Below are 15193 nucleotides of genomic sequence, written 5' to 3' on the forward strand. Positions count from 1 at the left end.
AACTGGCAGTATAAAAATTTTGTATGGTTATAGAGACCAAAATCTCCACAATTATCAATAATATCATGGTTTTGTGAAAATTTTCTAAAAATGTAAAAAGTACTGCTTTTACATGTATGTGTGCACTTTTGTTCCCATAAACATTAAATAAATAGCATTAAAGACCACCAATTATTCGATTCACGATTTTACATTTCCTTTGGTGTGTAAGTGTGTATTAGTACATGTTAACGATATGCAAAAGGTACACACTTCAAAGTAAACGATGACGCAAGTTATCATCTCCAAACGTAAATCACTTTTCTTGGACTACAACAAACACACAGATTGTATGCAACAGTTTACTTTCTGGGATTGGTGATGTAGAGAAGACCAACATTATCATAATTCCTCCCGCTTTGACTCACAGCCTGTAAGTTAACTCCTGTTAGCATTGCATTGTGATCGAATCTTTCAAACATGGTAAGGAGCGTCACATTGCTGGTTGACGTCAGAGGTCAAAGCCTACAATATTGTAGGCTACCAAGTATCTTAAGATGTTATTTCATGTACAAACACTCGACTGACTTCCCATTGTAAAGATACTGGTATGTATCTGTGCTGTTTGCACATTGAAGACCCGTCACCCATGACGGGTGAACATGAAATGCAATGAATATATTTTCATATGATATATCAGGCCACTTCTTAATTTCATCCTCACACTGGTTCATACATGGCAGGTGTAGTAAATATTTACCATAACTGTTTTTAATCATGTTTTATGCATGATCTCACTACACTGTTTTCTACCGCTTGGCTAATGAAACAGATGTCTGGCACAAAGAAGGAAAAAAAATAAGGTGAAAATAAGGTGGATAAAGGTACTACAAAAGGTTCTTCACAGTGATGCCATAGAAGAACTATTTTTGGTTCCCAAAAGAACCATTCACTTAAATGTTCTTAGCAGAACCGTTTCTTTCATATCTTTTTATAATCTAAAAACCTTCCATGGTTCCCCATAGTACAAGTAACTCTCATACGACATCAACTCTCAACTTTCAAAAAACCTCTAAAAACACAATTCTTCACTGAGCACTTAAGAGAGTTAGACTAAACTTTTAAAAAACATCAATTTTAATCAATCTCGTATGCATTTCTCAAAATGCATCAGCCAAGTGAATAAATTTAACATAGATTTACCATCAATAAACTGGCAAACTCTGAAGGCAAAAACCCAACAGCATGAATCCAGGTCTGCTTCTTTTCTGATATGTAGGGCAGAAACTTAAAAATCACATCCACTTATATAAAGCTGTCACAGCATGCTGCCGTCAAAGGCGTTTTGCCAGGAATCTCTTGAACTCTATACGTGCTTACTGGGGAAAAGTGCTTGATAAATCTATTCCCAGTGGAGTTCCTCTGACCTACATGTTTTTAACACAAGTTTAGTGACAAAATGAATACCTGTGAGAAACTCAGTGCCCAGGTAATCAATATCACATAAACTCCTCATCTCTGTAATGGGATGTCTATGTGATTCAGTTCAGGCCTGATCTTAATGGAAACAAACCTTTGTTGCATTTTGAAGAGAGATATCAAACAGATTGTGTAATTGTGTATAGAGAGAGAGAAGCAAGGCCATATGTGCGCTGTAAAGTTTGACTCCATGTGTGTAAACATATGTTAGTGTGTGTATAATGGTAAACCACATACATTTGGCCAGCAGTCCTCCCCCATGAGGACTCCAGGACTGACATCACTTAACAAGCTCAAATCAGGCTAGCAGATTGGCCCATTCTCTCTGCTGGCTCATCTATAAAGTTAGAACCCCTATTGCAAATAGAGTATTGATTTTACACCCCGCGTTAAAGCTGTTTGATTTCGGCAGCGGTTACCCTGGTAACGGCAGATTTCATTCTCGATCACGGTATCTCCCTATATTCTTGGCATATATATAGGGGGGAACTAACTTATAGGATCAAAGACATATTGACCAGGTTACTGCCCCGACGGGTCGCTCTGTTATTATGAAGAAAAGAACAAAAGAGACTGTTCTTTAACTTTACAATCTTATTGATTTTCCTAATGGTGCTTTAACTAAATGACACATAATGTACTTAGCACTGAGTTGCTTTCCAAGTCCTCGTTGCAGGAAAAGCACACAGACCCAAAGGAGGACCCACAGCTCTAAATCTAACACGAGAGTTAACGTAATTTAACACAAGAGTCTCGGCAAGACTTTAAACTTTCATTGTCCCCTAAACAAAGGAACTGTGGTTTAATGAACGGGTTCTCGAAATAGCAGCCACTTCGTTAAATGCGGCGAGAGAGAAAACGTTGCGGTAGGAAGAACAAAATGAGAAGAGATGATAGCGTCCTCCGAATTGAATGCTTCCAGATTAGGCGATTGTTGGCACATAAAAGAGGAGATGAGAGATACTGGGAGATCACAACTTTTCTGACAAATGACGAGATGGCAATTAAAAGGGTTATTTCGAAACCTTTCTTTTGGTCGTACCGTACCCGCTATCTGCACAACAATAGGAGCAATCAAAGCGAGAGGGAGGGTTTGAAACATTGTTCTGATAAAAGCCTGTTGATTGGACCGCGTGCATAAAATAAAATGTCTACAGGATTCTGCTCTGAATGATAGCATTGGGGTCTGACACTTTTGGAAATATCAATTTTTAAGCAAATATTGCTATTTGTGAGTCACATATTACTACTAAACAAAGTTTATTTCACTAAGTAGGGGAGGAGCATGGTCATGTGATCCAACAAATCAGCGCAAAGTGGTGTCTAAAATTTCACACTATGAGCCCTCCCCTTGGAGAGCACGCCAAATTAATAAGTTAATTCAACTCAAAATATTAAGGCAACTAGCTAACTTTGTTTTTTTAAGTTAAACTAACTAATTTACTTACAAATGTGTTTATTTATATATATTTATTCTATAAGTTACTCAAATTTTTAAGCAAACAGGTAACTTACTTTTTTAAGTTGAACCAATAAATTTACGTATGTACTTATTTACTTGTACTTTGTACTTTATTTTAAGTTGAATTTATTCAAAATTAAGATAACCAGGTAAATTTCTTGTTTTAAGTTGAACTAACAAATATACTTAAAATTAGGGCCGGGACTCGATTAAAAAAATTTATCTAATTAATTAGAGGCTTTGTAATTAATTGATTGAAATTAATCACATATAAATATTTGACCTGAGAACATTGAAAAGTTATTTTTTAACATGGATTTTTAGTATACCATGAATAATGACTGAATACATAAGCTTAAGCAACAAAATATTGTTTATTTTTGTTCAACCAAGTCGCTGTACCCGGAGTCGGGCTAACGTCCACGCTAGCTGCTATATGTTTTGCATTGAGATGATACTTGAGGCTCGATGTGCTGCGGGTGATATGTGAATTCCTTGTTGCATAGCTTACACACAACCATGCTCTTATCGACACTTACATCCGTTCGTTTTTTTATAAAAAAAATTCCCATCCACGGGGCCAACCAAAGCGATCTCATCAACTTCTTCGTTCATGTTCACTGTGGTTTGTTGTTGTCTGAAGTCATGAACGCTAGTTGGTGCTCCAGTATAATCGGTCCGCCGAAACTCATCCAATGAGAAATGTTCTGCGGTGCAAAAATAAGTGCGATTAAAATGCGTTAAAAATGTTTAACGTGTTATTTTTTGTGTAATTAATTAATCTTAATTAACGCGTTAAAGTCCCGGCCCTACTTAAAATGTATTTCATTACTTCATAGTTTAAGTGGAATTAACTCAAAATTTTTAGGCAACCAGGTAACTTTATTAAGTTGAATTTACTAACAAATGTATTTATTTACTTAATATTTCAAGTTAAATTAACTAAACATTTAAAAAACAGGTAACATACTTTAAGTTGAACCAACACATTTACTTAAAAATGTACTTATTTACTAACAAATGTACTTATTTCCTTACAAATGTATTTGTTTACATAATATTTTGTTAAATTAACTTTAAATATTAAGGCAAACTGTTTTATTTAAGTTGAACCGATAAATTTACGTATTTACTTGTATACTTAAAAATGTACTTATTAATTTAGTGCAACCAGGTAACTGACTTTTTTAAGTTGAACCAACAAAACTTTTTTACAGTGTACCTTATTAATGATAAATATAGTGATTAAATTGATAAATCGAATTGTAATAAAATAAGTGTTCCTGTAGCTCAGTAGTAGAGCATTGTGTTAGCAAAGCAAAATGTTGTGGGCTCAATCCCAGGGACTTTGTGATGGACTGTAAGTCGCTTTGGATAAAAGCATCTGCCAAATTCATGTACGTAAATGTAAATAAATTGGTGCCCTCCAGATTTACATTTTGAGGATGTTCTTTGGGCTAAAGTGAGATGCAATTACAACTGCAAGATTGTAATGCATAGAGTTTTGATAAGTGTGTTAGGTCAAAGGTTTACAGCCATCCCTTCTGCTATTTTTTTCCTGCAGCCGCTGACCTCTTGAGCTGTGATCTGTGAAATTGCCTCTCTCTGCAGTCATATGTGCAACTATTCACAACTATATAAGGCCCCAGCACACATCCATTTGGAGCGTGACATGACATGATATCATGTTTACAATTAGGACCCCCACACTTTCCTTTTCTTTTCTTTTTGCCCTTTACAGAGTGTGCCTCTCTCCTTCATATGTCATTTACCTTTATTCTGAACTCTTTCACTTTTCAAAATATAAATAAAATATATTTTAGAATCAGACAAAGGGGTTAAAGTTCAACTAAATGATGGACGCATTACTCTCACTTCAACTGCTACTTTGTTCCTCCAAAGAATTCTGTGCACTTCTGGAGATACTGAACTGAGTTTTAACCCCGAGCCTCTGATATTTGCTCATGACATAAATACACCACTTATAACTGGAAGACAGGCAATTAGGCAGCGTCTGCCTTTTCAAACTGAAAAGCAAACTGAATTTACGGAGAAAATAAGTCCGTTAACTGTACAACCCAATGCTAACAAAAGGTCAAAATTAGCATGCCGCATTAGAGAGGAAGAACGAAGCACAAAATGAATAAGAAATGTTGAGAGACTTCGCTCTTCATATGCGCCGCTGAATATTTATGACACTTAAAACACATCCAATTAACTATTTAAATTATTAATATTCATGCGGTCATAAATATGCAAACTCTCATTGTTGTGCTCTATAGGTAATGCGAAGCGAGAGATGGAGAAGGCTGTTCAGTCATAATGACACTTAAAAGAAAAGGGCTTTGTTTGGCGTCTGGTGAAAGCTAAAGTTCTCTGATAAGCTCTTTTCATTACCGATGAGATAATGAGACTCTTAAAGGTTCCTAACACACATAACACAGTGTAAGATATCTCCATCTACGACTGAGATGCAATTTAGACAACTCCAATAAGCCGCAAATGTATAAGTGCGAAACGGCAGGCGAAGATTGAAGCCATAAAGGGAAAACAAACACACAGAATATTCTGGATGTAAAAAAACGAAAGCATTCTTACATATAACTATTTAATTTTCAGCAATGTTTGACAGTATTGCTAAAGTACTGTCCACATTATTATAATTAGGGATGCACCGATAGGATTTTTTTGGGCCAATACCAATACCGATTTAAACAGACAACTTCTGGCCGATACCGATGCCGATACGGATATTAAACACTTGTATACAATACTATACAGTTGGTCTATTAGCTATTTTATTTCTGCATCAAATTATTTTTACTAAACATGGATTGGATCTAATTAACATTCAACTGACCAACATAATAAGAGAGGCACAAATTAAGCTAAAACAAATATAATAAGATAGCATAACAACCTTCAAAGGTGGTTTTTGCTATTCAGCATTTCTTTTATTAACAACATTAACTCATTTTTTTTACATATAATGGATTTCTTTATGCAGTTAATTAATAAACAATCGGTATCGGCCTTACTCGTGCCATTGCCGATATGCCGATGGTTTCAAATTCATCAAAAATCGGCCGATGAATATCGGCGGCCGATACATCGGTGCATCACTAATTATAATGCTAGAAAATACTGCAGCATCTACAAACTATGAAACATCATAATTCTTACATCGTAATTCTTACATCGGGATTCTTTTATATTAAATATTTGACCCTGGACCGCAGGTCATAATTAGCATGGGTACATTTGTAGCAATAGTCCAAACACATTGTATGGGTCCTAATTATACATTTTTAATGCCAAAAATCATTAGGATGTTATGTTAAGATTGTGTTCCATAAAGATATTTTTTAAATTTTCTACCAAAAATATATTTATCATTTGCGATATTTGTTCCTAAGAACTAAATTTGGACAAATGTAAAGGCAATTTTCTCAATGTATTAATTTTTTTTGCAGCCTCAGATTCCTGATTTTCATATTTTGTCAAATAATAACAAACCATACATCAATGGAAAGCTTAAAATCGTCTCTAAATCCGCGCGTAAAACGGGACCATTGGTTGGTTCTTGTCACATGACCTGCGGTGTGCTCACGGCATTCTAGAAAGTTGAAATGTTTTTAAATCAAAAACGAATGCGTGCATGTCGCTTCCATTATGAGCGAGTATAACGCGCGCCTACATTTGAAATAACAAACTTGAGCGCGCAAAAGACGCGAAATGTGACTTCACCCCTTATTCAGATGGTGTATAAATCTCAAGAAAAAAGACCCTTATGATTTGTTTTTTGTGGTCCAGGGTCACATATTGTTTAACTCTTTCCCCGCCAGCATTTATTAGAAAAGTTGCCAGCCAGCGCCAGCATTTTCATGATTTACACAAAAGTTTAATGCCTTCCAGAATATGTTTTTCTTAAAAATATAAACATATAATGGATCAAATGAAAGAACAAACCCTCTGCTTTAAAAAAAAAAAAAAAACGTTTCATCGTACCTTCATCAGTTCTCTTTTTATCACATCTCAAATATGGGTAGGTTTCTTCAAAAACACAAAATTTTAAGCAAAAAGCTGAGATAATTCCATTTTTGTGAAGGACTTTTGATAAAGATCAGATTCAGAGCGATCCTCAAAACTTACACGGACATACAGCTGTTTGGCCTAAGGCGATACTTCTGAGTTTTATAAGTTGCGGAAGAGCCATCTGGTGGATAATAGCGGTATTGTGGAAAGCCGTAAATTCTCGTCATTGGCAGGGAAGCGTTTTCTCTTAATTGACGAGTTAACTCATCAATGGCAGGGAAAGAGTTTAAGGAATTGTCTACTCATTTTCAATATTAAACTGTTATTACCTTAAAGCAAAACTATGTAGTTTTTTTACCTTTAAATAATGTCTCTAAAATTATTTCAGTGATAGAACAACTTTTAACTGGACAATTTGTACGGTTGCTGCAACCTGAGCAGCCTCCTAGCTGCTACAAGCACACTCTGAAAGTGGCGGTGGAGGGTAGAGCACACAGCCCCGCCCCTCCCCCTGCCTGCAGAAGAGTGTCTGATACCAGGCACTGTTGCGCTTTTCAACCACATGGGGGAGCTGTAAGTCATTTTTACATGGAAACTACATAGTGTTGCTTTAACTAAGAAGAGTTGATACATCCCTCTATCATCTTAGTGCGTGCACGTAAGCGCTGGGGCGCGCTGCGACACTTCGATAGCATTTAGCTTAGCCCCATTCATTCAATGGTACCACTCAGAGATGAAGTTAGAAGTGACCAAACACATCAACGTTTTTCCTATTTAAGACGAGTAGTTATACGAGCTACATAAGCTAAATGCTATCGAAGTGTCGCAGCGCGGCCCAGCGCTTACGTGCACGCACTAAGATGATAGAGGGATGTATCAACTCTTCTTAGTTAAGGTAATAACATAGTTTAATATTGAAAATGAGTAGACTATTCCTTTAACAGGATGACAATTTTATCAAATACAAACCAAATACTTACTTTTGGAATGAAAATGTGTTGGTGAATGCCTATATAAAATCGGTGCCATAATACCAAGATGCACACCTCATATGTGCCTTTTAGTACCTCAAAGGTACATTTTGGTACCACACAAATACATTTCTGTATTTGTACTGTACATATTAGGACCTTTTTAAAAGAGTGACAGCTTTTGTACATTTGTGAACATGCCAAAGATGACAAGGCAAAAAAAACTAATTTAAGACATTTATGCAGAAGAATAAAAACATTGTGAGGAACCAAGACAAACATGGCAGTCTATCTCCTCAGCAAAAGGCTTTGCAAAATTCCCAGTTGGCCAGGTAGTTACAAGAACCGTTAACAGAGTCATTCTGAGATAATGTGTTTAGCCAGAATCTAAGCTTTCTCTACCAAACATCTGCACCAGCGAGTCCTGTTGTGTGACCAGATTCAACTCAACGGAGCCGTTCAGGTGGAACAGTCAAGCTACGGGTATTTCGCTCCCCGAGGCTGAACACATCAGTGAGAACGCAACACCTCCATCTGGCTCTTAATCACAGCCCCATGAAAATGCTTTGTGACCACTGTGGTGGAAAGCGTTGTTGGCAGAGGCACAATAATCATAGATATTTGCACTCGTGCTATTTGACAAAGACACATAAATTCGGCATTAAACAAAAATTGTGCAACTAAAAGTGTGCCTAAGGCACTTATGAGAACAGGTCCATTTTCTTTTACTGTTCAAAATGGCTTGCTGCCTATACTTATGTACTTGAATCCCTTTTGTAAAATCCATGAATGAGGGTAAACACTAGAGCACAGGGGTGTGAAGTACATTAGTAAATAATTAATCAATGTAAAACACTTTTTTGATGTAAATTTTTACCAAATTAATATTGTCCCTGCAAATACAATAGATATTTGGACAAAAACGTATGCGTATGTATAATGTACAGTAATGGCCCAGCTTATGATAAAATATGTATGCATTCTGTGTATAATGCATAGTATGTATACATAATTACAGTCCACATGATTTTGCTACACGGTCAGAAAAAAATGGTCCCAAACTCTCACTGTAGCAGTAAGGTCCTTATATGATCTTTTTAGGTACAAATGTGTACTACTTGAATTGGGTACCACACCACCATTTTTTGACCATTGGCTCATTGTAATCAGTATGTCATCTGATGGATTCTAATGAACTTTTATACATTAACCAAATGACAATCAAATCAATTTGTTTTAATTATTAGGATTACTTTTTACTATGTTTGTTATTATCTAGATATTTATACTTTAAAGGTGCCGTATAATGTAAAACTGTATTTACAGCTCAGTCTCACGAAATTACATACCTATAGTCACGTATATTTTTGATTCTTTTTTGTTATACGGTCACGATTTTCCACATTTTTTCGTGACCGTATCACAAATTTCTGTTTGCTTGTCATTGTCACGTATTGATTACTCAACTGTTTGTCCTATTTTCTTACCATTGTCTCTTCGGTTTAGGGTTAGGTTTACATAAAACGACAAAACCTAAACTCAACTCTAACCCTAACGCCAGGCGACAATGGTTTAAAAATCAGAAAATATAAAAAAATCTGAAAACATTGTATAAATCATTACTTAAAGTGACATCCTAACCAAATCTAACCCTAAACCGAAGCGTCAATGGTTTGAAAATAGGAAAAAGCAGTTGAGGAACCAAGTGCTTCTATCAACGTAGAAAATGTGAAAAAGAACAACCTATTAATTTAGTTTTGGTAAACCATTCTCTGCAGGCATGTGAAAAAAATTGAATTTTGGCTCCCCTTGTGATGTCAGAAGGGGAGTATACTGCCTCTTAATCGGCCCGATCCAACCACAGCACTGCAATTTAGTGCAGAGATATGCTCATTTGCATCATTAACCAATACATGACAATGACACGTAAACAGAAATTTGTGATACGGTCACCAAAAAACACAGACATTTGTGACCTAATCACGAAAATTAATCAAAAATTTACATGACTATAGGTACGTAATTGCGTGAGACTGGGTTAGTATCTACCTAGGCATGGATTAATAATAAGATTTTTTTTTACATGGTAATGACATGTTGTGATCCTCAAACACGATTGTTTCCTCCTCTTTATTTAAACGCGCAGACCGCTGGTAGGCAGTATCCACGCGCGTAACCACAGTAGCAGCGCGACCGTCAATGAAGAAGAAGCTTGGCAAGTTAACACACAAACGAAGAAGATACAGCAACTTGTGTGTGATTTGAGAAGACCAGCAATGATGGAAGTAAATAAACAGCAACTTTTTTGCAGTTTGAGTTAAATCACTCCTCAACAAACTCATCTTTGTCGCAATGACGCAGGTTTTTTTTACCTGACCAGAGGGGTTCTGGTGGACCAATCACGGTGCTTGCAGTCTGCATAGAACTAACGCGCTGTTAAAAATTTTGCGCGGTGCATGTCAGGCTACGTAGAGCTACGCACAGGCTATGGATAACCTACGGCGTAGCTACGGCGTAGAGCTTACGCACGACTATAAATTGGGCTTTACAGTTACATTTTGCAGGTCCATACTGGAAAAAAACCACAAACTTACCACTCAAAAATGCCCATTACCAATCTTAGAATAATTGATTATTCCTCAAAATCTGTATCTTCATCTGATACATAAGGTCTGTTTGCATACACACACACACACACAGACAGAGCTACCGAAATGAACTGCTCTGAGAAACAGCCAATCAGAGCAGAGCTCAACATTATTATTTATGACTCTTTTAAATAAGGTAATAATAGACCATTTCATTCTGGGGGTTGTAAATGGACAACTGTCTCTGGATCATGTTGCACTTAATAAAGTCACATATCTTCAAAGTAGTTATCAGAGAACATCATTCACACTGCCCTAACAATTCCCAAATACGAAATTCCAATGGTTATTCTGTTGGAGCACTGTGCTCATCTCAGTAACTCACATCTGGTGACGACTCCCTCCAGTCTGATGATGTTGGGATGGTCGAACTGGCCCATGATGCTGGCCTCACTTAGGAAGTCCCTCCTCTGTTTCTCAGAGTAGCCGGCCTTCAGACTTTTGATGGCCACGTAGATCTCTCTCTTGCTCGGGAGTTTCAAACGACCGCTGCAAACCTCGCCAAACTCACCTGGGAAGTGACATATGGCTGCCGTCAGTACATCAGTGCACGACTAAGACAGGTTTATGAGGGAATCGTGCATAAATAACATCCATCTGACAATCCCTGGACATGGTGTGGATGATTTTACAACTGTGACTTATGTGGCCATTGTAGGCTTTGAAATTCAGAAGTCTAAAATTTCCTAGGGAAAAATGTTTCTCTCACTTTTAAAGAGATATACTGCCACTATCGGAGAGTAAAATAATTCTGAGCTCAGAACCCGAGCCAGAGGGATCTTGAATCATCCTGAAGCTTTATTGCTTAGAGGTTGCTCTTTTTAACTTTAGGAGATGTAATGAAGGTCTTAGTTATGTTTTATTGATTTACTAACTTATTCTCACGTTTCATTTCAAATTCCTTAGGTAAACAGAAATGGTAGGGCTGTTGGTTATTCTTACTCCCAAGTAAGACTATGGAGCTTTAAAATATATGTGGACTACTCCGTGGAAAATCTTAGTCTGAGACATCTCTTCTGAGATCTCTACTTTAGAGGAGACCGCTGATCTCTTGTTCTCATATGAAAAAACGAGAAGCTGTACAGATGTGGCCTTTAAAAACGCGCGTTTTCTCCCGCGGCATTCGCCAAATCGTCTCGCGGAGTCACGCAGAATTCTGCAAGTGTTTTCGGGGGGGCTACTTTCCCTTTTCCCTTAATGTGTTTCGCTTCACAGAAAATCCACCAGGTGGCGCATAAAAAACTACATTTTTATATGCGTTGTCATTGCGGTTGTTTCCAGAAGTTAATAAGGGCATTGCTGAATATTTAACATTTCTATTAAAACAGCAAAGTGACGTCAACCAATTCTTGCCAGCATAACAGCGCATACATATATAAAGTGCAATGGGCATTTATACTAAGTGCAACAAAGAATTTAGTGTGAGCCTAATACACTTAACTCTATTTACAATGTATATCTTAATTATTTGTGTTGTCGAATTTTGACACCGTTTCATTGTTTGTTCATAATATTAATAATTATGTCCGTTTTTCTAAAAGTATTAATATTTTAAAGAGATTCATGTGGTATAAAAATACATGTTTTAAAGTTAAAAATGTTGTAAAAATATAGTAGTATTATTGTTCTTAATATATTAAGAACAATAATATGACACATGTATATTGCGCTAAATTGCTTTACATATGGAAAGAGGAATTCTTCTCAACCACCACCAATAAAGTTTAAAAAATATTCTTTAAAAACGGCGTTTAAACCCACGCAGAGCGAACAAGAAAACATGGGCCTACATACTGTACAGTGGGCATATGATATCTTTATTTAGTTTTACATATTTAAAACTTTAATAATACCTTTCTTGCGCATATAGGCAGTCAGTGTTATGATTTTTTTTTATCCTTTCAGCCGTTATTCATAACAGTAAAAATATTCAGTGGCTTTGTAAATATATTACTAAAATAATGGATTAAAGTAACTTTATAAAATCTCTTAATGTCACTTATGTATTTTTTAGTTGGTCAAAACAAAATAAATTGCTAGAAATAGAACAGACATTTTAATTTAAAATGTACATATATTATAGGCGTATATTATAGGTCCTTCGATATCTTATCTCAGACGTTCGCAGTCAACACTTTTAAAACTTATTTATATAAAATCTAATTTATAAATTAAAAAACAAAGTTTTAAGTTAAAGCAACACTATGTAGTTTTTTTACCTTTAAATAATGTCTCTAAAATTATTTCAGTGATAGAACAACTTTTAACTGGACAAATTGTACTGTTGCTACAACCTGAGCAGCCTCCTAGCTGCTACAAGCACACTCTGAAAGTGGCGGTGGAGGGTAGAGCGCACAGCCCCGCCCCTTCCCCTGCCTGCAGAAGAGTGTCTGATACCAGGCACTGTTGCGCTTTTCAACCACATGGGGGAGCTGTAAGTCATTTTTACATGGAAACTACATAGTGTTGCTTTAAGACAATAATAAATATGTTTATTTTTATTGAAAGAAAAACGTAGAAAATGTTATTATGGGTATAGTTGATGCAAATAAAGTGTGCAGTATACAAAAAATGCAAACAAATTATTTCTAAAAGTGGCAAGATTTTAAAAAGATAAAGGTGGCATAAAGAAAGACATGAGAAAAGTAGAGGTATGCAAAAGAGCACAGTTTAGTTATTGTTAATTAAAGCGGTTTTATACACCTTTGTTTGAATTGACAAGCATTTTATTCGCCACTTTCAACACATTTTGTGATTGATTTACTGATTTATTACAGAAAATTGTTGTCAGAAGCAAAGCTATTGTACAAAGCATCTTTATATGTATGTTTTAAAGTTAAAAATGTTGTAAAAAATATATTAGTATTCTTTTATATTAAGAATAACAATATGATACATTTATATTGCGCTAAAATGCAATATACATTATTCTGCAATATAAATTATTCTCAACCACCACCAATAAAGTTTAAACATTATTCTTTAGAAAAAAAACGGCGTTTAAACCCGTGTTGCGTGGAGCGAACAAGAAAACATATGCTTACATGCTCAATCGGCACCGGGCGGGTATCCTTTTCCTCCAGACCTTGACGCATGGTCGCGGAAAAGCGAGAAATATATTTTTTTTAAGTAAAAATATTTTGCACAATTGATATATTACTTATGAATATTTTAGGAAATTATTTTTGACACACGTAGGTTATTACGTGTATTTTGGATTTTAATTTCATTACTGTGCCTATCCGTGGCCTCATCCGAGCGCACTTTCTTTGTCTTGCGTCTTTTAAAGACATTGGTACAGCACCATGACCCAGAAAAGACTCACACACCTTTCCCTGATGCATGCCCACACAGAAATACTGAACTCCCTGGACATTCGTCCCCTAGCTCATGAGAGACTTTGGAATTTCTATTATACAACCGGCGCATAATATGCGTATTAACGGAATGACAACGCGGGTTTGTTTATTACATACATGGATGCGCAGCAGCACAAAAACGCTTTTTAATATGAAAAATTAAAGGATTAAAATGTAACAGATTATTATTGAGTCTCTTGGACATAAATGATGATCAATTATGAGACGTTAGAAGGCTTAAATAGCTGCTTCATCTGTAGCTAAGTAAATAAATGCTTTGCTTTAAACAAATGCATCTACTTTTAAATGTTTTTTTTAAATGCTACCCAACGGATTTATTGTATATAATGACTCTGCACCTGTAGATATGGTGAGATGAGAAAACATTTTAAGTAATGCTTTTAAAAAAAACATTTCGCTGTCCAAGTGCTGAAATGGCTCTCCACACGTTTGTAAATTCTTTATCTTTTGTTTGTAACAAATAGAGTATTTTTACAGTACAAACCTTATATAAAGCCTATTCTAAAAATGTAATTATACACCATGTATTTCTTTATAAAAGTATACAATATCAGAACTAAACCCATCATTATTTTTGTTCAAATTATGAATTATTTATAAGTTTAAAAAAGACAGTAATAGTACTATTTAGTAAAAAAAAAGATCTATATAAAAATATACTAGGTATGTTAATGTGAGAATATTTTACATCTGTCGTGTGATTCTAACTTAAAAACGAAAGTAAAATATGTTCGTCCGCATGGACATTGAAAATTGTGAAGTTTAATTAATATTATATGTTGTTATAATATTATATGTTGTATGTAAATTGTAACGAAAGTAATTCCCCCTGGGATAAGTATTTTTGCTTCTGATTAATAGCGCATATTCATCTGAGAACTGATGATGTCTGTGTGTTTCAGACCCTGGCTGTGTGCCCTGAAGTGTATATGACAATAAAGTAGTAAATCTCAATGTATTTATTTTTAAAATGTATTTTAAATAGGCCTATAGGCTCATAGGTTTTTTGGTTAAAAAATTCACAGCACCCCCTGTTCAAAATGACTTCCAGCGGCCCTGCCTTGACGCTTTGTGTGTTCGACTTTAAATGTTTTTTTTTTTTTTTTTTTTTTTTTTTTATTAGAGAACATATGAACATTAATACAGAAAACAGGCATCAAAATAGAAACTTCCAAAGTTGAATAACAAAATAGTTATAAAAATAAAATAGAAGACATTCACAGGACGCCAAATACAGAC

The 15193-nt window shown here is 35.5% G+C and overlaps 1 protein-coding gene across 1 annotated transcript in view; it reads right to left on the minus strand.

Moving 5' to 3' along the window:
• Positions 1 to 15193, minus strand: part of epha4b (eph receptor A4b) — a 186350-nt gene that overhangs the window by 19424 nt on the left and 151733 nt on the right. The window contains exon 11 of the mRNA XM_065267044.1: positions 10900 to 11085. Coding sequence (XP_065123116.1) covers positions 10900 to 11085 — 186 coding nt within the window. The remainder of the gene's footprint in view (positions 1 to 10899; positions 11086 to 15193) is intronic.

The sequence above is a fragment of the Paramisgurnus dabryanus genome, chromosome 6 (genome assembly GCF_030506205.2).
Source record: "Paramisgurnus dabryanus chromosome 6, PD_genome_1.1, whole genome shotgun sequence".
NCBI classification, from domain to species: Eukaryota; Metazoa; Chordata; class Actinopteri; order Cypriniformes; family Cobitidae; genus Paramisgurnus; species Paramisgurnus dabryanus.